The 25,568-nt window shown below is 49.8% G+C and overlaps 9 protein-coding genes across 9 annotated transcripts; 2 read left to right on the top strand and 7 right to left on the bottom strand.

Moving 5' to 3' along the window:
- Positions 1-202: 202 nt before the first annotated feature.
- Positions 203-1,279, bottom strand: KY384_000286 (uncharacterized protein; the record flags this gene model as incomplete). Its single annotated transcript, XM_044808823.1, has 1 exon — positions 203-1,279. One exon carries the CDS (start codon positions 1,277-1,279, stop codon positions 203-205), a length of 1,077 nt encoding a protein of 358 aa, XP_044665576.1.
- Positions 1,280-1,600: 321 nt separating this feature from the next.
- On the bottom strand, positions 1,601-3,827 carry KY384_000287 (uncharacterized protein; the record flags this gene model as incomplete). The annotated part of the gene is made up of 4 exons (XM_044808824.1): positions 1,601-2,779; positions 2,829-3,656; positions 3,709-3,765; positions 3,819-3,827. 4 exons carry the CDS (start codon positions 3,825-3,827, stop codon positions 1,601-1,603), a joined length of 2,073 nt encoding a protein of 690 aa, XP_044665577.1.
- A 355-nt stretch (positions 3,828-4,182) lies between these two features.
- Positions 4,183-5,672, top strand: KY384_000288 (uncharacterized protein; the record flags this gene model as incomplete). Its single annotated transcript, XM_044808825.1, has 3 exons — positions 4,183-4,612; positions 4,663-5,519; positions 5,577-5,672. 3 exons carry the CDS (start codon positions 4,183-4,185, stop codon positions 5,670-5,672), a joined length of 1,383 nt encoding a protein of 460 aa, XP_044665578.1.
- Positions 5,673-6,390: 718 nt separating this feature from the next.
- KY384_000289 (uncharacterized protein) lies at positions 6,391-10,292 on the bottom strand (the record flags this gene model as incomplete). The annotated part of the gene is made up of 6 exons (XM_044808826.1): positions 6,391-8,022; positions 8,845-9,126; positions 9,368-9,554; positions 9,606-9,865; positions 9,924-9,980; positions 10,002-10,292. The coding sequence occupies 6 exons, from the start codon at positions 10,290-10,292 to the stop codon at positions 6,391-6,393; spliced, it is 2,709 nt and encodes a 902-aa protein (XP_044665579.1).
- Positions 10,293-12,015: 1,723 nt separating this feature from the next.
- On the bottom strand, positions 12,016-13,827 carry KY384_000290 (uncharacterized protein; the record flags this gene model as incomplete). The annotated part of the gene is made up of 3 exons (XM_044808827.1): positions 12,016-12,972; positions 13,042-13,487; positions 13,749-13,827. 3 exons carry the CDS (start codon positions 13,825-13,827, stop codon positions 12,016-12,018), a joined length of 1,482 nt encoding a protein of 493 aa, XP_044665580.1.
- Positions 13,828-14,907: 1,080 nt separating this feature from the next.
- On the bottom strand, positions 14,908-16,091 carry ARO4_1 (3-deoxy-7-phosphoheptulonate synthase; the record flags this gene model as incomplete). The annotated part of the gene is made up of 3 exons (XM_044808828.1): positions 14,908-15,176; positions 15,234-15,957; positions 16,005-16,091. 3 exons carry the CDS (start codon positions 16,089-16,091, stop codon positions 14,908-14,910), a joined length of 1,080 nt encoding a protein of 359 aa, XP_044665581.1.
- Positions 16,092-18,085: 1,994 nt separating this feature from the next.
- KY384_000292 (uncharacterized protein) lies at positions 18,086-20,439 on the bottom strand (the record flags this gene model as incomplete). The annotated part of the gene is made up of 3 exons (XM_044808829.1): positions 18,086-19,130; positions 19,397-19,557; positions 19,762-20,439. The coding sequence occupies 3 exons, from the start codon at positions 20,437-20,439 to the stop codon at positions 18,086-18,088; spliced, it is 1,884 nt and encodes a 627-aa protein (XP_044665582.1).
- A 1,661-nt stretch (positions 20,440-22,100) lies between these two features.
- Positions 22,101-23,162, top strand: KY384_000293 (uncharacterized protein; the record flags this gene model as incomplete). The annotated part of the gene is made up of 2 exons (XM_044808830.1): positions 22,101-22,133; positions 22,260-23,162. The coding sequence occupies 2 exons, from the start codon at positions 22,101-22,103 to the stop codon at positions 23,160-23,162; spliced, it is 936 nt and encodes a 311-aa protein (XP_044665583.1).
- An 861-nt stretch (positions 23,163-24,023) lies between these two features.
- KY384_000294 (uncharacterized protein) lies at positions 24,024-25,448 on the bottom strand (the record flags this gene model as incomplete). The annotated part of the gene is made up of 5 exons (XM_044808831.1): positions 24,024-24,145; positions 24,208-24,269; positions 24,330-24,919; positions 25,032-25,194; positions 25,246-25,448. 5 exons carry the CDS (start codon positions 25,446-25,448, stop codon positions 24,024-24,026), a joined length of 1,140 nt encoding a protein of 379 aa, XP_044665584.1.
- Between the last annotated feature and the right edge of the window lie 120 nt (positions 25,449-25,568).

The raw sequence follows: 25,568 nt of genomic DNA on the forward strand, positions 1-25,568 counted from the left end.
GGTCAAGAACATCTCACCTCGACAGATATGTCTGACTGCTGAATCTGAAGTGGTATAATTTGAAGAAACTCCTCGGTAGGTGGCTCCACGAGGCGAAACCACCGCAGCCTTAATAAACTGGAAGAAGCGAGGCGCACAAGGATTCTGTGCATCTTTCAAAGGTCACAAATGTTGCTCTCATCAATCATACATGATTTAGCCCCTACTTGACCGGTACCTTGGCTGGTATTGACTTTCTCGCTCTCAAGCTTGCCTCATACAATGCATCTTTGAAAGAAAACAAAAATGCCGCTGTGATCACGCTCTGCGATACTTTTGGTCCAATACCTGGCCATACAATTAGCAAAACACTCTCAACGGACACCGGAGTTCCACTGAACATACCTTTGTATAATCCGCCCCATCCTCCTTCCCTTACCACACGTCTGAAACTGTCCGTCATCCCCTCCTTGCCCTCTCCTACATCCCCCTTCTTCGCAACATGCATCCTGCTCTTGACAGTAATGTACGGATATGTAATACTCGTCGCCGCCAGCTTCCCCAACGCACCAAGCAGAAAGACATCCCAGGCCTTCACCTCCCTCCTCTTCGCCAACGCCTGCCTCAGCTGCTCAAAGATCGTATATTGCAATATCGGATTCACAACCAGCACCAGCGCCGGTAACACACCCGCAAACAACGCACTTGGTCCCTCCTCCCTAAATAGCGCCAGCAACGTTGCCAGTGTGGACGGTTTTCTCTCTCTCACTCGCTTTCCTTCCCCACCCTCTACATCCCCCTCTCCACCCTTTTCAGACTGTCGGGCCGTCATCCTCGTATTAACAACCCAAATCGGATTCGTAATCAAGACTGTGGCACTCCCGGCAATCGCACCAGCGAGCATACTCTCCACAGCCGTCAACCCCTTCCTCACCCTCCCCGCCTTCAGCGCCGCTCGTTCAAAGAACGCCCGCGTCCATTCATACCAGTAGTAGTACACGAAATTCGTGACGGAGATGCCGAAGAGCGCGGAGTCGAGGCCTGAATAGAGCCCGCTGACGCCTTCGCGGCGGAGGATGTGTCTGGCGGCTGCGAGGGCGGAGGTGGTCTTTTTGCGCTTGGATTCGAGGGTGGAATCGGAGGTGGAGGCGGAAAGGGAGGTGGTAGACTGGGAGATTCGGCGAGATTCGACTTGGGCGCGTGTGGACAGGGTTATGAGGGGGTAGGTGAGCGTCATGGAGAGGATGCCCCCGCCGGCGCCGGCGAGGGCGTGGGCTATGTTGTCGGTGTTTTGGGACATCTTCAGATTGGGGGGTACGTGAGATGAATGTGACTAGTAATAGAGGTCAGGATGAATGAATGAATGAGATGAAATCAAGACATTCGTGGAAGGTCATCCTGAGGAACTGCCGAGGTTGACCGATGTGGGGCACGAGGCGGGGATGCCCCCCTTTTTTCTCCTTTCCTTTGGAGCCATTATTGATGAAGGTAAAACATACCAGTTCTATCTACATTGGTCATACTATCGTGTCTATTGCGTCTATAGCCAAGATCAGCTTTCGAGACGTCTTTGGTATCATAATGTATACATCGCAAATCCGGGGTATCACATGCAAACGTCTCAAAAGTCTCGCAAGACGGCCACCGTGTCGTCAATCCTTCCTAGCTGGCCCATTAACTTTTCCTCTGTGACCTTCCACTGCTTCAGGGCTTCCTGTTCTGCCTTATTAAGCATTCGCTCCTCCCTACCCACAACATCGCTACGGCTGGCTTTCTCCAACACACCCTGAACCTTTTCTCTCTCAATTCTTACTCGTTCCAAAAGCCTAGTCATTGTTTGGTAGCAATTTCCAGTGATTTTACTTATACATCGATCAAGATCGAAGAAGAAAAGAAAGTTCGTTTTCGTTGCTATTCGAGTGTTGTCACGGGGAACTTCCTGCAATTCAATAAGGCCGCTTTGGTGCATTGGCGTTATCAGATTTCGCATGTCCTTCTCTCGAATCAATGACATTGACGAGAGCGTTTTCTCGTCAAGCTTTCCGTTTTCAGCCAGAATGCTGGCTAGACGTACCGACCGAGTTCCATACCGAGAAGATATAGTTTGATTAATAGTATGCTTCTGTAGCTTTTCCCTAATTTGGGGGAAATTGATATTCCAACCTTCACCAGTACTCGTCTCACGCAAGTGACTTAGGAAACCATAAGGATGTTGAGCCAGAAGTAGCAGGTGTGATCGAATCATCATTTGGTGCGAGGTAAGGCCAATGTGTCCGGATGCTCCGTTGATCGAATTGAATTGAGCAGCTGCCATTTCCTCATCGCTATCGTCCGAGTCAAAAGAAGCGTCGCTTGACACATCAGAGCCAGAAATGGCATCTTGTCCGTCCTCGTCTTCCCCTGCCGATTCTGCTTCATACTTGCTGGGCTCCTCTGATTGAGGTGTATTCCTCCTGCGCTTTTTCTTAGGATGGTCGATATCCTCGTCGTGTGACGCATGATTTCCAACAAAACCTAGAGCATTTTTGAGATCTGCAGAGTCAGGGACAGCTCGTGCAACCTCTTCTGTTGTCATGTACGGAGTAGTAAAATATTGTATATGTTCGTCACCAATCTCACCACTCTTGTCATGGCTGGCCTTGTCTCTACATTCCCGTACGTGATTCTCACTAAGGCTGAGCACCTTCTCATAAATCTTCGAAGTGGCACTACATAAGCTCTCCTTGGCCAATCTCACAAGTTGCCGGTTGCGGAAAAGGACCGTCATTTTGATGTGGTTGACACGAAAGGCAGGTTCGGACTATACATTCATGAGTTTGAGTCTACTAGTTCATCGTATGCGAGAGTACCTTGCTCAAACCAGACGACCATGAATCCAGTCCACCCTGAACGTTTCCTTCAATGACAGAAGCCCCATTGTACCCACTGTCGAGGCGGGCACGCTTATTCGAGATAGAAGACTCTGTATCGTCGCGCTGACGCTTTGGCCCTTTGTGCAGCCTTGCCATTTGTGCTCGTTCGTCGGTTGTCCCATACCTCCATTCATCTAGCTTTTGCTGTACAGCAGCCTCCCATGCGGCTTGTCTCTCTGCTTTTGTTTTTTGCGTGAACGAATCAATCTTTGGGGTAACATCCTCCGCTGCAGTTCGGTTGTCTGCGTAGGTCCGAAAGTGTGAGGGGTGGCATATGCTAATGAGACCAGCCTCCCGCAAGTCAGATAGACTCTGATGTATTCTGTGAATAGTGGTATCGCTCTCATGAAGAATGCGCCCGTTCGTCTTGAGGCTATGGATACCGGTTCCGTTCGGAAGCTTTGCCCCAGCATTGGCTGATGAAGCCCCTGAAACACCGACATTATTTGCGCTTAGCGCCGCAATGAGATCTGGAATTCGCGCATGACCCATGAACAGAAGCTTCGAAACTATCTGACCCGCCAATGGGCTGTATCTCTCTTCTGACATCTGAACCCATTTACCATATCGGGAGAGGTTGTAAGGAGCGTCAACATTCGCCTCAAATGCTGGCGGTTCCTTAAGGCGACGATCACGCCAATGAACAAAAGTATTCTGGATTAAGACAGCAAGACCATGGCGTAATTCGGAGGTCTCCAGACTCGTCCGAGCTTCTAAAGCGCCGAGAGTGCATCTTCCGTGGACGAGGAGGGTTTGGTATATTTCCTTGGATGGTCAGCAACAAGGGGGTTATGAGATTGATATTCTGTCAACGTACGGACGCCAGTGATCCAAAGATTTCGTCGATAAGAAGGGTGGTAAATTTCGAAATGTGCTGCGAAATCCAGTATCAGTAGGGTAAAGACCTGAACACTTGGATCCACGTACTCTAGACATATTACGTTCATCCTAGAGATTATGCCCAAATCTCTAGAAGTTTCACCAGTGTCATCGATTCTGGGCCATTGAACCAAGATTTCTACTGCACAGGCTGTAAGTGTGCAGAATCTGGAAGCTAGAACAGCTTGATGAGACTTCTCTCAGCTAAACAATTCTGGTGGGGTACGAGCCTCCGCTGTGGCCCGTTCCTCATTAAATCCTAAACCCGAGGCCACCAATAAGTGGCCCTAAGAATTGACTAGTGGCAGCCGCAAGCCTAAATAATTCGGGGCTTCTGTCGACAACGATCCTGAGCTCTGCCTGCTGCCATAGATATATGAGTTGCGTCAATTGATTGCTCCAGCCTGTCGAGATGCCCTTGGCGCCTCAGATTGCTCGCCACGGGCAACGCGCCCTTCGATGCCACCGATGCAGCCACCAGACAAGGCAACTCGCGACTGCGGCATCTGGGAGCTTCAATTACGAAACCGGGGAAGCTGCGGGCGTGAAGATAGCGAGCAGAGACTTGCCAGGCCCTACTACACATCTGGCTGTCGTAGCAAAAGCTGGCACTCGATTCCAGCCTCTGCCGGGCTACTCAGACGGGTTGGAAAAATTCGCATTCAAAAACACCTACAAACGCTCCGCTCTTCGAATAACACGAGAATCAGAGCTGCTTGGTGGTGAATTGAGCTCGTATCATTCAAGAGAGAATTTGGTGCTGAGTGCCAAGTTCTTGCGAGACGATTTACCATATTTTGCCGAACTTCTGGGCGAAACAATTTCCCTGACAAAATTTACTGGTAAGACGCAATGGGTAATTCATGTATGAACAGTATTGACATTCGCAAAGGTCATGAGCTACACGAAGAGGTGAATCCTATTATTGACCTTGCTCGGAAAAAGCTATTAGGCAGTACATCCGAGTTTGCGATCAATTCAGCACATGGCGTCGCATTCCATCGAGGCCTTGGAAACCCCCTGCACCCATCTTCCTCTACGCCAATAACCCAATATCTTCAAGAGGACCTGCTACAGCAATTCAGCACAGTTGCCTACGCTAAGCCTAACTTCGCCGTCGTAGCCAATGGTGCGAGCTTCAGCGACTTGAACAAATGGGTCGGCCAATTCTTCACCGACTCCCCCTCTATTCCACGTGTGGATGTTCCCGATTCAGGCAAAGCCCCATCAAAATACTACGGTGGTGAAGAACGCGTTGCGCATGCTTCCGGCAACACGTTGATTCTTGGATTCCCTGGTTCAAGCTCCTTCACTGGCGGCTCATACAAACCAGAAATTTCTGTCCTTACAGCTCTACTGGGCGGGCAAACTACCATCAAATGGAGTCCAGGCTTTTCGCTACTCTCCAAAGCCACTGAGGCGTATCCGCAAGCACACATCTCAACCACTCATCAGATATACTCAGACGCCGGCTTACTCACGGTTTCGTTGACAGGCAATGCTAGTCAAGTCCGAGATGCAAGTAAAGAAGTCGTCAAGACAATCAAGGAGATTGCAGGAGGAAAGGTCGGCAGTGAGGATATCAAAAAGGCAAAGGCCACAGCGAAGTTCCGGGCACTAGAGTCCGGGCAAAATATTGATACCGGTATTGAATTGACGGGTGCAGGATTGGTTCAGGGAGGGAAAGCATACCAAATAGACGAGGTAGGAAAAAGTATTGATGGTGTGACAGATGAGCAGGTCAAAAAGGTAAGTCATTATGATCCACATTTCATCCTACTAGAAGGATTGCTAATAGACTTCCAGGCTGCGAAGGCGCTTTTGGATGGAAAAGCATCGGTCTCCGCCGTTGGTGATCTATATGTTCTGCCATTTGCTGAGGAAATAGGCTTGAATGTATAGGCTATGGTTTCAGGTCATCATTGTATCATAGCGCAGAAAGATCTTAGAAAAGGTTCCTCTACAACTCCCGATTTGCTTGACTGATGGAGCAAGTACTCTTCGATTGTTGAATCGCTGATCATGACTCCACTACTCGCGGAACAATCACATTTGATCCATATCCATGTCGTGGCTCCTTTCAGATGGAGTTGAAGCTTAAAAGTCTCGGTTGCAAACAGTCAGGCCACAAAATGGATTGCGTCTTTAATTCTACAGTCTCTTTTACCCAGAAAATACCTCCCTATTGAACAGGCTGACTTAATCTAGTTCAAAATTGGACGCGTATTTGCGAGAACATAAGAACAGGGTATGATAGGCCGCTTTGAACGATGGATAACGCCAAATATTCCCTGTGAAAGTGAATAAAACATTTTAACCTCTTTGGTAGGCTACCGTCGCTAGACAGAGTACTAACAAAGTGAATGGGAAGTAGAAAGCGGACTTTTCCACGTAGTTGCTCTCAAAAATTGGTAGTAACAAGCAAAGGGGCGTGGCAAACCGGCAGTTGACAACTTGAAGACGATGATATGCGGCTTCTCGAGGGTACTACTATTCATGGGAGGGGTTCTTCTTCATAGTGCGCCTTATGTGAGCAGGTCTAGGAAGCGCGACTCATCTTACAAGCAGTCTCTAACAGTGTTACCAATATGCTCCTACTGCTAATTGCTTCTATCGCAGCCTAGGACCCACTTCCAGTTGCCGCCTCCTCCCATTCGACAAAATCAGTGCCCTCTTTCGGCCCCATGTAATTCTTCACTTCCGTATTCGCTATGCCCACTCCGCGACCGAGTTGCTCTAGCGTACGAACACACCAAGCCTTTTCAGCTCTAGTAATACACATCCGCATTGCAAAGCGGAGGGACACAACCAGGTGTAGTGGTCCTAGGAAAGGTGCACGAGCCAGGTATCTCGCGGATTTGCAAATTTCTCTCGCGTGGTTGGCATTCTCCATGTTGAGCTTGTGAGCATTGCCTGTTCGGGTTGCAGCGTACCACACACCGTTGAGATGGCGCCGTGATTGCGTGTCAATGCTTTCACTGGGACGGTTGTACACACCTAGCAGGGTGGTCACGGCTGGCATTTTGTCTGGGGTATACAGACCGGCTATCCTAGCTTCGAGGCTCATAATACTAATGTTGATGGCGCTTATGGTTGTCTGATAGCCGCAGAACAGCGAAGCGATGTAGATATCTGGGAAAACGTACGCTACAGGAAAAGTCGTATCCTCAGCAGGGTTATTGTCTTCAGTGATGATGGTGCCAGCTCGACTCATCGCTTGAGACATTTTTTGGTGGATCTGTGCAAGTTGCGCACGATAAGACTTGCCTCGTTCATGCATGGCGTCGAGCTCCAAGAGAGTCGCTTCTTCGCGATTGATCAATTCTCTGTTCTCCTTCAAATAGCCTGGAAGTGCTACAATCCTCTGGAAAAATTCCTCATCAGTGTTGTCGAGGACGAGGGACGACCCTCCGCATCCGAGCTCGTTCGCAAATTCATTCCGTAAATCCCATCCTAGAGCCCGCCAAGGTTGACTGTCTAGAAAACAAGGCACGCGCTGATTGAATGCCTCCATAATAATGGAGAAGCGGCATGCTAAGAAGACTGACCGATCGAAGCCAGACCTGTGCATTGCTGGCCCGCGTATACGGATGAGATTGCCTGCACCTCCAGCGTGCCTTACCCAAGAATGATCGCTGGTACAATTGAAGACTTCATAAAAGGAGAGCAGCAGCGTCGCGCTCAATGTATCTGAAGACAAGCCTTCTTTTACGTCTTGCAAAGCGACGTTGAGCTTGACTAGGGCTTTGCCATATAGATACCTAGATGTTTCCACCAAAGGGGTGTCATTCGCTCTTCGCCCGATCTGCGAGATTGAGAGGGCGCGGATCGACCATGTCAGAGCGTCGGACAGTGTGGACTTTTTGGCTACTTCTGCTAGCCACAGACCATGTGCAGGCAGGCTAGCGGCATGCCTGGGCTCGTATATGGAATGCAGGAAATCGGCCAGTAATTGATCCTGGTAGAGGGTTGGCGCGAAGAGTGATATCAATGAGATACGCTCACACGTGCCTTGAGGCCAAGCGCTTTCAAGAGCCAATAGATTCTCTCTTGTGTCATGGCTTTTTGAGCCTGCAGAGAGGCTATATGACCTGCGGGAGATTGCTGACTCCGATGCACCGGATGAGGTAGCTTTTGAGGCATGCCTTGAGCCTTTCACCCGTCGGTCGTTCGCGATTTCGTAGGTTTCGCGCACTGCAGGAGTTTCGTCTATAAACTCGATGCTACTAAAGCCTGGGCATCGCCGATTTGCCTTTTCACAACGTTTGCAATAAGGCCTTCTTCCGTCGCATTTGACTCGCCGCGTAACGCACACGCGGCAGCCTTCACTGCGCGGCTTCTTAACCATTGACTCAACACTGGATGGTGGATACTCGGTTGACCCTTCAGTTTATACAGTACGTCCAGAGAAATCACAATCATCTACCATTCTTTCTTCCTGTGTCGGAAGAGCACGATTTTATGAAGATCAACGGGCAAGGGACATACTTGATCAATCTGGCGGCCGGCTCCAACAAGTTGGCTGGACATTGCAAATGGCGAACTCAAAATCAATCTAGTGTAAAGATCGAGGCCTTGCCATCAAGAACTTGGATGATAGACAGTGAGTAATGCTCCCTAATTTCAGACTCATAGGGCTGATTCGCGAAATTCGACCAGAATGTACTAGTTTTGAAGTCTAGCGTGAACTCTAATGTTCACCGTTTCGGCTACCAAAGACGGCTACTTTTGATTCTATACCGACTTGACCTGCAGGATAGGACAGTCTTCATCAACTATTTGTATGTGAAAGGTTTTGGAAGTCATGGACGACAATGAGATGGGCAGCATGATCATCGTTTAGACCCACGTTTCTAACGTGAGTGACAGGAAAGGAAGGATATCGATCAGAATTAGGCGCTGAAGCTGGAGAAATTTGCTTCGAGCCTACATAGGAACGAATCAGGCCTTCCCAGGCCAACAAGAGAAGGAATCTATTCGATATGGGGCCTCATTCAATACAAAAACCACCGATTAGACGCCACTTTCGACGCTGTATGCGTTACATTGCACCCCAAACAGTCGTGATCTTTACGCTCTTGTGTATGTAGCTGTTGACACCATTCATCAGCATTGCCAATTGGCGATCGTTGTACTCGGCATTCTGGTTGTAGCGTGGACATGTCAAACACCAAACAGCATGTCCTTTTAGGGTATATAGCATGGCTTCAAGGTACTGTCGCAGATCTGTCGACAGTTTTGGGTTGTCTTTGTTGTCTCTGACGACCTTCAGAAACTCTTTGACGTTGTTTTTGACGATTTCTCTGCATAGTTGTTTCGCTTGTTCAATACCGGTGGATCGCTCTTTCATCAATACCTATGGAAACCAATCAGCTTCTCTGCAGTACAACTTTATTCCAGGGGTCAAGAGTATGCGAGAGACTGCCACAGGGAGGCAAGATTAGGTTGGACAGAAGTAAACCACGCCAGGTTCGAGATACCACTGAGGCCTGAGCGCCACTCAGAGGGCAACAAGCCCTTGTTTCTCGTTGCATCCGCCATGGCCATCTTCCGTCTGACTCAATCTCGGAGATGAAGGGCCAAGGGGCTGTACGTACCCATATAGCGTTCACAACGCCTGAAGCTCCCGTGCGAACAGCCTCATCATATTCCTTGTCCCAAGATACAAGGTCATTGGTAAGTCCACAGACAATCCATGCAGGTCTAGTAAGTTGCTTGCATGTTTCAATTTCTGCCTCCGGAATTGTGATACCCAGACCGAACGTCAACATGCCGAACCAGAAACTTCATGTTTATTAGACATTTTGACAGCATTCTTGATGTATGGATACTTACGTTTCCCCAACATCCAATATCCTGTATGGAATGTAAGTCTCCAGACTCGTAAAAGAAGCATCATGTTGACGTCCTGCCGCTAACTCCACGAATCTAGCCCAGGCTTTGGTCGAGATCAATGCTCGCTCTTTATCAATTGCCATCATCTCTTGCAGTAGCTGAAGCTGAATTTGCTTCTTTCCTTGAGGACCAGGCTGCATGGGCCCATCTTGCAGACTTTCACAGAAGGCTTCTAACATATGATCGTTCTCAGCAGCACGCTTTTGGGTAATTAGTAATGTTGCAGTGACACGCAAGAGACGTCTTGAGATCTCTTACCTGTGCTTTGCTAACAGTATCGGTAACGTCTGTCGTTGTAAGTAAGGTGACAGGAGACTGCTACCCCTAAGAAGGGACTTTACCGTCATGTAGATAGGCGAACTCGCTCGCGTAGCTAATGACTTCAAGCCTTTCAGGAAGGCATTCTGGCATAGTCATAGCAACGAAGTTACCTCTGGGTGCCAGACCTCCTTTGAAATCTTTCAAGGGGCCCACAAGTCTCTTCCAATCCTCTTGGGCGCGAATAGCACCAATATCCCCTTTGATAGGGTCATTGTGCTCTCGAAAAGGTACGTCGTCGCAGAGACCATCGAGACCTTCAAGCTGATAGTCTGAGGGGTCCACGAGTCGAGAAGTTGAGAACTTCATCTTTGAGAAGTTCTACAGGAGGAGGGAAGACGATAAAAATCAACCAATTGCTGAGACAGAGTCGAAGGTAGGTCAAAGTCTGGAAAAGGTTCGAATGGTTATAGAGTGAGGATCTCCCTTAAAAGAAGGCAGAATACTTCATATATACATTTTGGAGGCCCATTTTCATGGCACCAATCTGGGTAAGACTACCGGTACACACCACTGGGTCCACAATTCCTGGCACCAGCATAGTCCGAAAACCTAGATGAGCCTCGGGGGACTTATTTGCCTTCAAAAAGAAAGTGTGGACAGGGTTTGCTCGATGGACAAAGAGAATGAGAAAGCGCCAAGCCTTGTTTGTGGTGGCAATCTGGGTTTACGGCAGAGTTTTCTGAAGATATCTGGATAAACGAAAAAGGCAGACCAGTACGTGCTGATTCGCCAATCTATGTGTTCGCCCTCTACAGTATTTCAATCTTAAAACATAACACAGCTTGGCATCAAGGACGAAGCTGACAGGTACTTCCGTTTGAGGGGGCCAAACACTATGTATCGTGGCTCCATACCTTGATCCTTGACAAGAGAGACTCCAGAGTAACAGAGTTTTCTCTGCATCAACGACCTACAACCACAATGCTGAAGCTAAGTTCACCGTCACCGCCTCGAACAAGGCAGAGGATGTTAAAATGGGACGGTTTTGGTCAGAAAGGTAAGCAGAGTTCGACGATTCTGCCCCATCACGGGTTCCTTTAGCTCAAGAACTTCCCTACTACCACACCTACTCCAAATCAGCCACGTGTCTCCACGTGCGATCGATGACATGGCCGATTAAGTTGAGGGCCAAAAATATGCATCTGCGTGGCATGGACAGTCTCCACAACTTGTCAAAGTCAGATTGTTCATCTCAGCAAAGTCTACAACCCTCCACAAAGATAGTTCTCCGAGCCCCGCTATGCTATTGGCATGCCTTGAGAGCTATTGGGTACCTGAGCCACAAAACGACGCGTCAAGGTGCACACCATCAGGACTCTGTTCTGCACCTATCAAAGCAGACCTTTCAACATTATAATCATGCTGTCTTAGGTTAGTATTAGGGTACAGCATTCCGAAAAGCCTAGGTTCAACAACAAAGAAAACTCGTCAAGCCACGAAATTACGCGTTCAGGCTATGAGTGGATGCTTTTCCTATTCGTCACGTCGATGCCCACCACAAAAGAGTAGCTTTGCATTTTTGACACTGAGAAACATACTACACGAGCTTTAAAACAGCTAGAATAACGAGGCAACGGTCTAGGTTACAATGGAGTGTGAGATCTTCGAACCCTACACTGACAGGCAGAGCTCCACGGCTAGTATCTCCAGGCATCGGGACAGACCTCAGATTCCAGTCAATAGCTGGAGAGGATACCCTCCACTTCGATTAGTACTTTTCAGCTGTGTATTTTAGTCCTTGTTCGCCGAGCTTCTCCGCGGAACCGCTCCTACCACGTTGCAAGACAGAGATATCCACCTCTTGAGTGGACCATCACGCTTCTCAGATAGGGTAATTCTTGGGATGCTTAAAGCTCAGGGCTAACAATCTTCACGCAACAGCCTGTAAGAGCTAGAACGTCCTAGCATTAAGACGCTATTTCCACAAATCGAATACTAGGAACGACAGACAAACCTCGATAGACTTTTGCAGACAGGCCTTCTCAAGCAGACGACCCAAAATAAGTCCGACTTCTCCTCATCCAATGGTCTAGTCAAACTCCCTTCTGCGAAACTGCACAACCACTCCCTTCGGTAGCGCAATATACGCATCCTCCACCTCCATAACCTCCCCCTCCTTCCCCTCCCCAGTCCCCGTCGCAACTCTAACATCCATCCTCCACAACGTTCTCGCACAAATAAGCATCATCTCCAAGCCCGCCAGATTCTGCCCAACACAATTACCAGGGCCGGCGGTAAAAGGATGAAAAGCACTCCTAATATACCTAACCTTCTCCTCAGCCTCCCCATCCCCATGCCCATCCCTCCCAACAATCCACCTCTCGGGTCTATAAACCGCGAAATCATCCCCGTACGTGCCTCTATCATGCCCACTAGCCCACCCGGCAAACCCCACCGTTGTCCCCTCAGGCACATAAACACCATCAATGCTCGCACCACCTTGAAGCACACGTCTTGGCATTTCACTCGGACCGGGGTGCGCAAGGCGGAGCGCCTCATCAATACACGCCCTCAAATAAACGCACGAAGACAGTTTAGACCCATCGACGATTTCGGCGGGGGAGGCAAACGTATCCCGGATTGACGTCGTCAATTTGCGATAGACGCGCGGCGAGTGAGTGAGATAGAAGAAAATCGCCACGAGCGCGGTCGACGTGGTATGCGAGCCCGCGATCACGAGCACGTTCGCCTCTGCCAGTAACTCTGTCTTGGAGGGATACGCGGGCTGAGCGGTGGTGGGATCCGTGGCGCGGAGGAGGTGGTGGAGCATGTCTTTTCTTGGCTCGATCGAGGAGCGGTCTACCTCCCCCTTCCTCGTTTCCGTCGTTTGTTGCAGAAGTAACTCGGACGCGATGCGTGCGCTTACTTTTTGGTCGAGGAAGTCATAGTAGTGCTGGATTGCTTTGGGGGTTAGGAGGTCGAGGAGGCCGTTGAGGCCGCGGGGCTTGAGGTGGAGAATTAGGTCCAGGAAGGGGGATTTGGTGATCTAGATGGATGGTTGTTAGCGGTGTGAGTTTTGGTGCTGGGAAGATGTGGGCGGGGGAAGGGGGTGTACGATGTTCCAGAAATTCATGTACGAGACTATTGCGTCGGGAATTATCTTGAAGACGTTCTCCCCTGGCTCGATGGTCCTGAAGGACTCGCCGAAGCAGAGATCTCCTAGAATGTCGAAGACTAGGTAGTCAATCCATGGTGCGAGATCAATCGGTTCGGACCAATCGTCGCCTGTGATGGACAGGTCGTTCCAGCGATCAATGATGTTGATGATGAATGGCTGCGCAGAGCGGATGGATTTGTCGGTAAACACGGTGTTGAAAATTTTCCGCTTTCTACTGTGAACAGCTATGTCCGTGGTGTTGAAGACTGATTTATCGTCCTCGTTTCGCTTCCACACGCTATAGAATTTGTCTTTGAAGGTATTGGCTTTGTGGCTGTATATGTCCTTGTAAGCGCTGGGACTATTGAAGAGAACGGTGTTTGGACCGACGCGAATGATGTTGCCTTTGATGGAGTCAGATCAGAGCGCTTGTTGGGAGTATTCTGTTGGATAATCCGTGATCATACCGTAGATTTGAAAATTCTGCCAGATCCATAAATGGCGATCACGCTTTATTGAGTGGTAGAAAGACGGCCATGAGGAGAGTTTTGCGAGCAATGGACCCGGATATTTGGCTAGAGGACTGAGAAACAGGTTGTAGATTGCTCTGAAAAGTTCCTATTAAGACCACATGTGAGACCAGCATGTTTTCTACATGGGCATACTCACATATACCATGAACACGATGGAGACAAGCACCACCCATTCGTCGTAGGTATTCTGCATCAAGTCGAAAGGTCTCATATTGCTGAAGGAGTGAACTTCAACTCCTCCAGTCAATCGAACCAATTTCGCAGAGACTGGAATGAGGTCGATGGTGCGAAGATGCGTCACAAATCGAAGCACCTCACGCCGCGCAAGCAATTAGAACAAAAAAGGCCCGCGTGCAGCCCAGCAAGCAAGACGCGTACGTCAATACTACCCTGCTCTCCCGGATCGAAACTGGATGTACGCCCTAATGCCTCGTGCGAGCAAGCTTCATGCACGCTAGCACTAGTCCAGATCGTGCACTCAGCTTACACATGAGGCACATCAAAGAGCCCTGCTCTAGATCGCACGCGACCTCCTTCCTGACGTGGTAGATTTGTTTCGATTCTTGGGGGCGATCGATGAAGGTGGATGGAGGGACAGGGATGGCATCTCGTTCTTTCGTAGGTAGAGATCATGTCAGACAAAGACCTGCCCGTGACATGGCGAACGGGTGTCCTGCGCTCGGTGACTTTTGACGCGCCCTAATATCCATGAGAATCGTGCTGCAAGCGGGGGAGGCGTTGTGGTTTTCGGGAAAGAATTCGAGATAGTTGCATACATCGGCCACTGTGCGCTTTCAGGTGTAAGCACTTACAAGTCTTCAAACAAGGTGGAGGACCGATACCACAATGAGAGTCAAGAGTGTACCGCCATCTCACCTCCGTTATGGGCGTCATCTTATTGTTCTTACGCAATGAAGTACGAAGCAAATGAATTGAAACACATATGGCTGAAGGTATAGCCCTCCGAACTTTTTGTCGCCGAATCTCGCGAAACAGTGTCACATTCATTAAACGGCTCATTTATACGTTGTGTATGTAACCTCAGACACAGATAAAGCATCGATGAACAGCACAAATAAGCATAGAGGATGACGCTCTGCATTTCGCGGTCATAGATATTGTCACATTTTGTCAATGAAAGTATGCATACAAACAATCCAATCAACGAGAAGCCTTTCCAAGCACTGGCCTCACCAAGATGAAGACTTTCCAAAGATAGAACTCACCAGAGGGAGCCCTTTGCAATCATCACTGGACCACACGGAAGTCAATTCGTTTTCCACGATCGACCTCACAGCGTCAGCCTCGCCTTCCGACGATCCCTCACCGCGATCGCTAAATCCTCTAGAACCTCCACGGTCGAGTCCCACCCTATACACCCATCTGTGATACTGACCCCATCCTTCAAATTTCTCCGTCCCTCATCCGAAAGATCCTGACGACCCTCTGCAAGATTCGACTCAATCATCAAGCCCACGATGCCTTTATCGCCACCTCTGATCTGGTCCGCCACATTGGCAGCGACGATGGGCTGATTGCGGTAGTCTTTATTCGAGTTGCCTGAACCAATACTCAGCACTTGCATCAATACTGAAAATCAAGGAGAGAGATATCTACCATGCGAGCAATCAATGACCACAACATCCCTCTGCCCATTCTTCCTCAAGCTCTGCTTCGCCTCCTTCACACTCTGCGCATCATAGTTCGTGCCCTTGCTCCCTCCCCTCAAAATCACAAACCCGTTGTCGTTCCCGGACGTCTCAATGATAGCAGCCAAACCTTGTTTTGTTACGCCGATGAAGTTGTGCGCCCCAGCGGCCGCTTGGATGGCGTTGACAGCCACTTGAACGCCGCCATCAGTTCCGTTCTTGAAACCGACGGGGAAAGAGACGCCGGACGCAAGTTCGCGATGAAGTTGCGACTCAGTCGTTCGCGCGCCAACAGCGCCGAGGCTGATCAGGTCGTCGAAGTACTGTGGGGAAATGGTGTCGAGCATTTCTGTGATGACTGGGAGGCCGATGGCTGTGATGTCCGCGAACAGCTGGCGGGCGGTGGTGAGGCCTTTGTTGATGTCGAAGGTGCTGTTCAGGTCGGGGTCGTTGATCAACCCCTTCCAGCCAACACTTGTCCGGGGCTTCTCAAGGTATGCCCTCATTACTACGCATAGTTCGCCGGAGAGTCTATTACTTAGATCTTTGAGCCGACAGGCATACTCAAGAGCAGCCTTTGGATCGTGAATGGAGCATGGGCCAACCGCTACTAGTAGGCGGTCGGAATCTTGGTGAATGATGGAGCTGACTTGGCGGCGGCCTTCGATGACTGTTCGCCTTGCTTCTTCTGACTAGACAGCGTTCAGTGGAGTGACAAGTAACCTCAGCCTTGTATTACATTGATCTTGATCAAAGACTGAACGTAATCTGGCGACATAATTGGCTTCACAGCCGTGACTGCGCCGCCTTCAGTTTCGCTTGCCATCTCGCATGATGTGTAATTTACCTCGAGTGTTCTCGTTAATCATCGCTATTGCCCCGCGCGCCATAGTGAGATGTGTTGATCCTGTAACACTTTGGTGATTGCCTACCAAAGAAAGTGAATAGTGAACGGTATTGCTTACTACAAGAAGTGAATGATGAAAAGTTTTGCTAGTCGAGGAAGTGAATGAATATATGTCTTAGTATTTCTTGCATTGTCCGTAGGTTTTTTGGGCGGGATAAGCTCAACTATGTCAATGCATCGTTATGCCGTTCATCCACTTTCACTGGCTGCTTACGCGGAATTTCGGTCGAGGTGGCCATCGTAGAAACTCCTCCCCACAGGTGTAGTCGCAGATCAAATGGGATAGATTGAACAGATCATGTCAGCTTGAATGCCGCAGCTCGATGTGTGAATCGCTGAAATTGTGCCTTCATCCCACTACGCCACCAAGTCAACGGACCAGAGAGCATTGCTTCGGGGGACGCGACACGACCACATTGCGCCACACGAATGCCAAAAGTGCCAGATCACATGGTGGAGTCAGGCCAACCAGGGTGAGATTCGCACCTTGCGGGCCTAAGACTGGGGCAGCAACCGTCCACCGAAGGATGGCAGGAGTATTGAGGAAGACGGGCAGGAGTGTAAGTGGAGGGGGGTACAGGATCCACCAGGACCAAGAAACGAATCAATCAGATAAAATGCAAGCCGAAAGCGGAGAATAAGATGGTACCACGTTCCCCGTTTCGGCTGCGCGTATGGGCATTGGGCACACTCATGCAAGGCCAACTCCGTGAGACGAAGGAGGTGGACCCTCAAATCACGCAAAAGTTCAGTCAAACAAGCACGGAATCATCCCACGATGCAACGTCGAAAATTGTATGGTACCAGTAACATTCAGAAGTCCTTCCAGTATTTTATGTGCCGCAGGCAAGGCCATCTGCCATCTGCCATCTGGCGTCTGCCAGCGGGCCATGATGGGCCGCGGGCCCGATGCGAGGGCGAGGGCGAGGACGAGGGTCCCTTCGTGACGGCAAATCTACACTTCGTAGTGATGACGTATCATTGCAATGAAGATGTGGAGGATTAAAACGTGCATGGTGGGCGAGGTGGGAGGGAGGCATAGAAGCGGTGAAGAAAGAGAAAAGATGGCATAAGCATCATTCACTTGGTATATTTCAGTCTGGGCTTTGATATCTCAGCACACTATTCCAGATCTGTATTAGCGGCCTCTCCCACGAAGTGAGCCTTTGATTGGCCGCTGGATGTTTCCTTCGTTCGCGGACGAACACGCCAACATTGTGTGTGAGTGGAACAAATTGGCAGGATACCTTCTGGGACATATGTCAATCTCAAGATAAGCTCAAATATGCATACTGTGGACTCCTAATCGCTGCCAGTGCGTCGGGATATCGTACCCGGGAGAAACACAGACCATGGAGGTCCTTGCGTCGTAATTCCGAGTCTTTTCATGTATGTCAAGGATACAGTGTTAACTGTCAAGGATACAGTGTTAATCCTCTTCATTGGGTAGGTTGTCGCTGTTCCTATCTTCTCCCACGTCTGGTCAGGAGTCGGATCTGCAATCACGCAGCGATTCTAACAGGCAATCCTTGCGATGTGGGATTTTGGAGGCTTGAGCCCCCGGGGACTTCTTCTCTCACCCTTCTCAGGGACTCACTGATAAAGCGCCTTGTCGGGACTGATAGGACATCTCATAGGACACTGAGTTGATTGAGCCGGGGTTTGGGCATATCTGCTTTGTAGAGCAATTGATTAAATATTCCCCCTTCTTGAAAAGACCACTTGATCCAATATTTGTCTTTTTCATTTCTGTTCTACCAAACAAGGCTACCGAAAGACTTTTATATCGTATTGCATATCAAGTCGAGTTGCCTCTGCCAACAGCAATCTATGTCGTGAGGTGATGATGGTCCCTTACGCCGCATACCAAAACAGGAATTCCCGTGTACACACCCTCTTGAGCTGCGAGAGACCTATGCCTTACTTAAGCCCTCGAGAAAACGCCTGAATTCTGCTTCCGCCCCTTTGTCCATGGCAAGCGGTCTGGAGAACCACTCCACCAGATTCTTGAATCTGCACCTACAAACAGGTAAAGACAGTGGCTCCCAATCTGCGAGACCCTCGCCCGTCACTTTCCATCTCGCCAAGTTCTCATCGTTGTCAGCGGCGCTGAACAGACGCACTAGGTCAACTGGTGGACCACCTGTACAAGCTGGGCAAGAGACAGTGTTGTAGGCGTACGAGCAGATTACGATGGCACTCTTCAGCAGACCAGCGATTGCAAGTGGATTCAGACGGAGGCGATTCGCAGATGTCGGGCTAGTGAATTCACGTTCCACGACTTTGGCTACCTGAGCGGCATTCCATACAGCGATGCGCGCACAGGAAGACTCGATCCAGCCCCGGTAGCGCGCCTTATTCTTCCTAGCTGCACCCGCTGTACCGGCGCGGCATTTAAAGCAACAGCCCTGTCCCTGGAGCAATTTGAGAGGAGCGTGGAGTATGATGGCTGAATAGTGCCACAAGATAATGCTCAGGGGGGCGCACTTGTGGTCGGCGCTGGCTGTGGAGGCGGAGAAATAGTTCTGGCGAAGCTGGCAATCCTTCTCCATATTGTCGCGCCAAAGATCGAGGTGGGACCTCCAGCCTTCGACATGATCTCTGGGTCTAGAATTTGCAAAGAGCTCGTCAGAATCGCAGCTGTGGGCCTCGCGTGCCACTTCCCATATCCCCGCTTGAAAGGAACAAAGTCCAAGGTGATAATCAATCTCGGTCAGCTGACAGGGGGTTTGAGTGCTATTCATATCTAGGGCATCACGCACAAGAAAGCAAAAGCGTGCTTTCTCGCGACCCGCCGGTTCACTCCATTGCAGCTTACGTCGCTCGTCTTCGGTAGCAGCGGTCCATAGATGAGTCGATTTGGGAAGTGGGATACAGATCTCTTGATAGCGGACTGAAGGCGGTTGGTCTACCAGAAGACTCAAGTATGCGTCGGCGCGAAGAGCAGAGAAGGCGAGTCTAAACAAGTCAGCATTCGGTCCTCGCGAAAAAGCTTTCGCTTGTATTGACAATCAGAAAAGAACCTGAAGTCCTCTCTAAAGAAATTTTGAGAATGAAGACCACCTTCGAAGGTGAATGAAGAAGAGAAGTCTTCTCTTCAATGGCGAACCCAAAAAGGAATGCTTTTTTCTAAAGGTATTTCAGGAAGAGATGTGGGATCTCGAAAGGAAATAAGAGAAAGAAGGCTTCTCTTCGAAGGCAATGGTGTAAGCCAGGCGACATACCTATGAAGTTGCTCTTGAGCTAACCAAAACGCAAATGGAGAATCCTCTGGGTCTTCATGCTCGCGATCCACGTACTGCCCGTTAAAGACCCCTTGATGGCGACACTGCAAGATCAGAATGCCATTCAAATGGACCGCTCTGGCCAGCATGCCCTCAGTAGTCTGTATTGGGGTCAGTAATGAGGCAATTCTACCCTTAGATCAACACTAACTAGGCATCGAGTTGAGTACACGACGCATAATAATAAAGCCTGCAAAGCTTGAAATGGTGCTGTTGGTTGAATATCTCTACCGGAGGAAGGACTAGCTCCCTGGATACTTCCGTCAATTGAAATCTATAATCGATGAAGTGATAAAGAATCGTACCAATAGGGTCGCAGTCACGGCATCGAATACGAGAGGAGCCAATTTTACGTGATCTGTCGTATCTTGCAGCCAGCTAGCAAGCATAAGCATAGCCCCTAAAAGATTATGTGAAGCATCTTCTATTTTGAACGTCGGCGCATGCAGAATAGGCCAGTGAGGGTGAATATCTGAAAAAAACATTTGAACAAGCTTTTTGGTCGCGTCAGACTCCCTGTCAAGGTTATTCTGCAGATCCGCTATATGATCTGCTGTGGATGATCTAGATGAAGACGCAGGTGACTGTGCTGCAGTAGATGACGCAGGTCTATGATGCGGCTCCACATCATGCCGAACTGCGCTCTCTAAGCGCTCTATTTGAGGCTCAGTAGTTGTTGGTAACATAAATGAAGCGTCCCCATTAGTAAGAGCAGCGAATGCATCATGAACTTGTGCGCTTGAGACAGGATCTACAGTCCATTGCTCAAGGCCAGTAGGATTCAGAACGCTAGGGAACGTTGACTCGAATCCGGCAGTCGTGTATGGTACAGACCAAGAATCTGGTGCAGAGGAGAACCAAGCCTGTTGACCGTCGCCCCCCGGCAGCAAATTGGTAATCTCGTTCATATTGCCAATGTCTGCGGTCAGCATCTGGTCGTCACCATTGACAACCGGGTTGACGTTGCCACTGTCAATTTCCATACTGGCTCTGGTGTCCCTGCCGGGACTGAAGCGGCTGCACTCGGTAGCGTTCCGAGCACATGACTGGCACGGTGTATTGTCGTCGCATTTTAGCTTTCGTTCATGACAGGAAATGCAGGCGACGAGAGTCCGATTAGTGTTGCTATCCTGCGAGTGGTGCTCTACATGCCGCTTCAAGACATCACTACATGAAGATCAAGATTAGGCTTAGACTTAGAGATGGTGTATGATCTCCCCGCGGGGTAGATCGCCAGCCAGCGTGGGGAAAGGGAGGGCAGGCGCGCTTACCTTCGTGCATATCGACGTCCACAGATGTGACAGGCATATTGGCGCTGTGGATCATGGGATTTGAGGTGTCGATTGAGATGCTCTTTCCGATTGAATTGCTTGCCGCATCCTGGAACAGTACATTCCACACGGCGAACCGCCGGTTGGGTGAGTGCTGTTTGCGATGTCGGATACTTCATCTTTCCGGGCGAGGTGGGCTAGGGCTGTGACTAAGCTCGAGGCTCTGTCAAAATCGGTGATATAATGTCGAAACCCACACCTGGTGGAGAGAAAATGAGCAGTCGAATATCGAGTGGATGAATCGGTCATGGGCACCTTATCAGCTAAGAGAACAAGAACGATTGATGCAGGAGGGAAGGAAAGCAGCAACGCAAAGGACGATAGAGGATGCGTGGCGTTTACGAGACCCATGGTGACCCTTCTTTTCGCGGGAAAGCCTAGATTACAGTGGTACAGGTCATTGCACAGGCGACAGGCTGACTGCCCCAGTCGATTCTTTGTCAGATTACAATACGGTACCGTATGAAATCAAAAAGGCTTCAACCGTCATGACGGCCCGATGTCCGGGACTAGCAGTGTCCGATTTGGGTGCCAAGCTCTTTCTTCGGCTGGCGGCGGCGCGTTAGATCTGAAGGGTATTAGTGTCGGCGATCAGGGGGGACTCGGCCTTCCGCATAGCGCGAGCTGCAATGCCGTCAAAACATGCATAACACGATGACTTACAGTGTGCTTATCGTGATTGCCGCTGGGTGGCATGTGGGGTCGAATCGGGTCATGTGGGATGTGGGATGGCTGAGAAAGATCCTTATGACTATTCTTACTCTACGTCTCTTTAGGTTGTGGGGTAATGACTAAAGAGGAAATCAGCTTTACAGCTTTGTTTTCCCCGCCGGCTCGTCGCTGGCCTGCTTAGCAAATCTCTGTACAGTGTTGGCAGCAAGGTCATGGCCACTAGCCACAGGCCACAGGCCAACACTTTCGACCACCCTCTGTCTCTGCGTGTCGTTCTTCAAGTGCCTCCTTGCCTGATGGGTGATTACATATCGGTATTCGTCATGGCGTCATATTGCGTCCAAACTCTGCAAGTTATGTAAGCCGAACAAATGGTTGCCTCTCCAGCGCGTGCTGTTGACGCGGGGTCTCTGAAATACTATTTGAAGTCGGTCCCTGCCTGCACATCGGTCTCCGATAACACGGCGGTTCATTTCAGCAAGACCAACTCTCCTCAAAGCGCAACCGCCAAACTGACTTCATCAAAGTATTTCAATTGGCTTCGTCGCCCTTTCAACTCTTCTCCCCCATCTAAGGCAGCTTCTACAACCACAACAACAAACGGTACTACAAAGCGAACAGCACCTTCCACACCAGCAAATATGGCTTCCATCACCAAAGTTGCTCTCGCCGGTGTGAGTCCACTGACCTCCCCGCTCCATTTCAACACTTCATTTCGATTTCATCACCTCCTCTCATTTTCGCTCCTCATCTGGATGTTAATACTATCTGGATGTTAATACTGATCGAAAATTCTACAGGCTACCGGTAACCTTGGCCCTTCCATCCTCAAAGGACTCCTAGACGCCGGCTTCCAAGTGACAGTCCTCACCCGCCAATCCAGTACCCACAGCTTCCCCGCCAACGTGAACGTTAGCAAAGTTGATTACGAGAGCCTCGACTCTCTCACCTCAGCCCTCCAAGGCCAAGATGCCGTTGTCTCCACTCTCGCCTCCCTAGCGCTCGGAACACAACTTCTCCTCATTGACGCCGCCGTGAAAGCCGGTGTCAAGCGCTTCATTCCTTCTGAGTTCGGCTCAAACACCATCAACGAAAAGGCTCGTCAGCTTCCCGTGTACAAGGATAAGCTGGCTGTGCAGGCTGCGTTGCAGAAGGAGGCTGATGCTGGCCGTATCTCCTACACGCTTGTCTTGAACGGCCCATTCCTTGACTGGGGTCTGAAGGTCGGCTTCGTGGGCAACGTCCCGGAAAAGAAATTCGATCTCTGGGATGGCGGTGAGCGCGTTTTCTCCGCCACATCACTTCCCAGCGTCGGCAAAGCGACAGCGAACATTCTTAAGCACCCTGAAGAGACAAAGAACCGTGCTGTCTACATCCAAGACACTGCCATCACCCTGAAGCAGCTGCTAGCGGTCTGCAAGAAGGCAGCTGGTGAGGATGGATGGACCATCAATGACGGGTCTACTGAGGAGATGTACAACAACGCCTGGGCAGAGTTGAAGAAGGAACAACCTAACCATATGGTATTCGTGTTCGGCTTCTTGAAAACAGGAGTCTGGGGTGAGGGATATGGCTCTCATTACGAGAAAACGGACAATGAGCTTTTGGGTCTCAAGGATTTGAGCGAAGCCGAGCTGGAGCAGCTTGTCGCAAATGTTGCAAGGCCTGGAGAGGCAAAGACAACTGATGGCGCTTTCTACTGAGATGCCTGATTCTATGCTCGGAGAGATGCAAGATACCTGACTGTGTGCTAAGACGAAAAAGAAAGAACATATGGTTTTACTCAGCATGACTTAAACTGTAAAATATGATTAGATACACCAAGTCAATAAAAGGCTTTAGCTTTGGCCAGCATCTGTGCCATCGCCTTGCTCACTGATATTACCTCGTCTCTACCACTACATCCCTTACTAATCTCAGTAGTCAGCTAGCCAGAGATAGTAGGCAAGACAGTCTTGAGTCCCGCCAGAGCCACAAGTTGACCGCACAGTTTGCCTCTGCCTCTGGAGATCTGACAAAATACATCAGCTCCACAAGGAAAATTAGGATCCTTCTTCCCCGATTGGAAGAGCCCAAGATGCATAATAGCGTAAAACCTAGCGTGGAATAAGACGGAAGATGCTTGCACAAGACTGGCAAAAAAAACAAGGCTATAAACACAAATCACTAAAATGCAAAACACATAAACCCCAATGAAGAATTATGCGAAAAGGGCTCGCATGAGACTAAAAATAAGAGAACAACTATGAGAATAAAGACCTAAAATGCAAAAGGTAAGAACTATAATGTAAAATGATGCGAAAGCGCTCGCACATGGCTAGAAGTGAGAATAAGTCTGTAAAGATAAGATCTTAAGATGCAGAGACATAAAACCTAGTGTAAAACTACGCGGAAAAAGTCAGAAGAAGCCTGCGAATACTATCTTATACTTATAAAGTAACATATTCTAGCAAGGTGAAAATTATCTATGCCGCCCAAAACTATTGACACCTGCAACAAAAGGCGTCCCTCACTTTTCAAACAGGATCGAAACCCCAAGATCGATGCCAAGCTCATCCATCACCTTACACATACTGATAGCAGAACGGCCCATCAACTGTACTGACCAAATCGCTGATCTTCTTCTTCGGCGCCAAGACGTCGAAGTCGACTTCTGTGTCGAGCGTGATGTTGGCGCTTGGGGGATCTATCCCATCGACGTCAGCAATTCTAGTGCCATAGCGGGGTGAAAGCGAGAAAATGGCTTACTGTTGAAAGCCGTCGATGTCCCAAAGACCTGATTCCTCCTCTCCTCCGGCTTGAGGTCTTGCCTACAGCGCACGAACGTCAGCAAAACCCACTCATAAGTTACGAGTTGAAATTGCACTTACCACAACGTCCACACTCGATCAACCTGCGCATGATGCAGATAAAACGCCGGATCCCCCGGAGACGCAAACGCATCGATCCCCGTCCCACCCATCTGGAAATGGCCGCCTGCATGCACGCCCGTCAAGCCCTCAAAGACGTCATCAAAAGTGTAGAGATCATCGGTATCCCTAATCACATGCACGACATCACTTGGCTTCGTCTGATTCGAAAACCCGGGCGCCAAATCTCTCGCCAAACAGCGGGGGTAATACCCCAACCCTCCATCAGGTCCGTAAGGCGCATACGCCACGGGCCCCAAATTCACAGAATGGTTCTGGAAGGGGCCAGAGTAGACGCAGCCGCCGCCGGTGGCGGGGGGAATGACGGCGTGGAGGCCAAAGGCGGAGATGGCGGTGCCGTTGCGGTTGGGGATGTATTTCCCATTGGAGCCCATGGAGGTGTCGGAGCCGTCGAAGACGGTGGATTTGGAGGGGTCTTGCCAGGAGAGCGTCCAGTCCCAGTAGGGCTGCGTGCCTTTGTAGCCGCATTCGTCTTGCAGCGCTTTCTCGTAGAGCCAGAGGAAGTAGCGGTGGAAGTGCAGGAAGAGACCCTGTGGAGGAGCGCGTTAGTGGGGGTGGGGTGTCTATGTTGGAGGGGAATGGTGGACTGGGCAGGATGGGATATCTGGGAGGGGAGAAGGGGGAAGGGAGGTGAGGACGCACGCTGAAGTGGACGTTGTTGGTTAGTTTGATGTGGACTGCGTCCCAATCATCAAAGCGGCTTCGGGCACCAGGGGCTTCGCTCTTTGAGATTTTGGCGGGCTTCGTTGTGAGGCATTGGACTGCTTTGATGTAATTCTTACGCTCGCCAGCGGAGAGACTTCCCCTGTCCTTGATGTCAGAATGATGGCTGGCTTTCTACACAGTTGGGACGCACCATTCTGCACGTTTGACGATATTGTCATTGGTGCAGCCTGTCTGCCGAGTCTTGAGACTCGCTTTGATGTACTGGTCGTACTGTTTCTGCCATTTGTTGAGCTGCTTTGTTGCTTCTGCCTCGGTATTGTTGTGCGTCGGTGCAGCTTGTACAAGGCTGCCTGCTGTATACAACAGGCATAGGGCGAGTGAAGCGACCTTCATCTTGATCAAAGAAATATATGAGACGGCGATGGACGAGGAAGCAGAGAAGGAGATGCCCAAAATGAGAGACAAGTCTTACACGAGGAATTGAAAATCTGGAGGACAGTGTGAATCGAGACA

This window comes from Bacidia gigantensis, assembly GCF_019456465.1.
Source record: "Bacidia gigantensis strain McMullin 20006 chromosome Unknown contig_49, whole genome shotgun sequence".
Taxonomy (NCBI): Eukaryota; Fungi; Ascomycota; class Lecanoromycetes; order Lecanorales; family Ramalinaceae; genus Bacidia; species Bacidia gigantensis.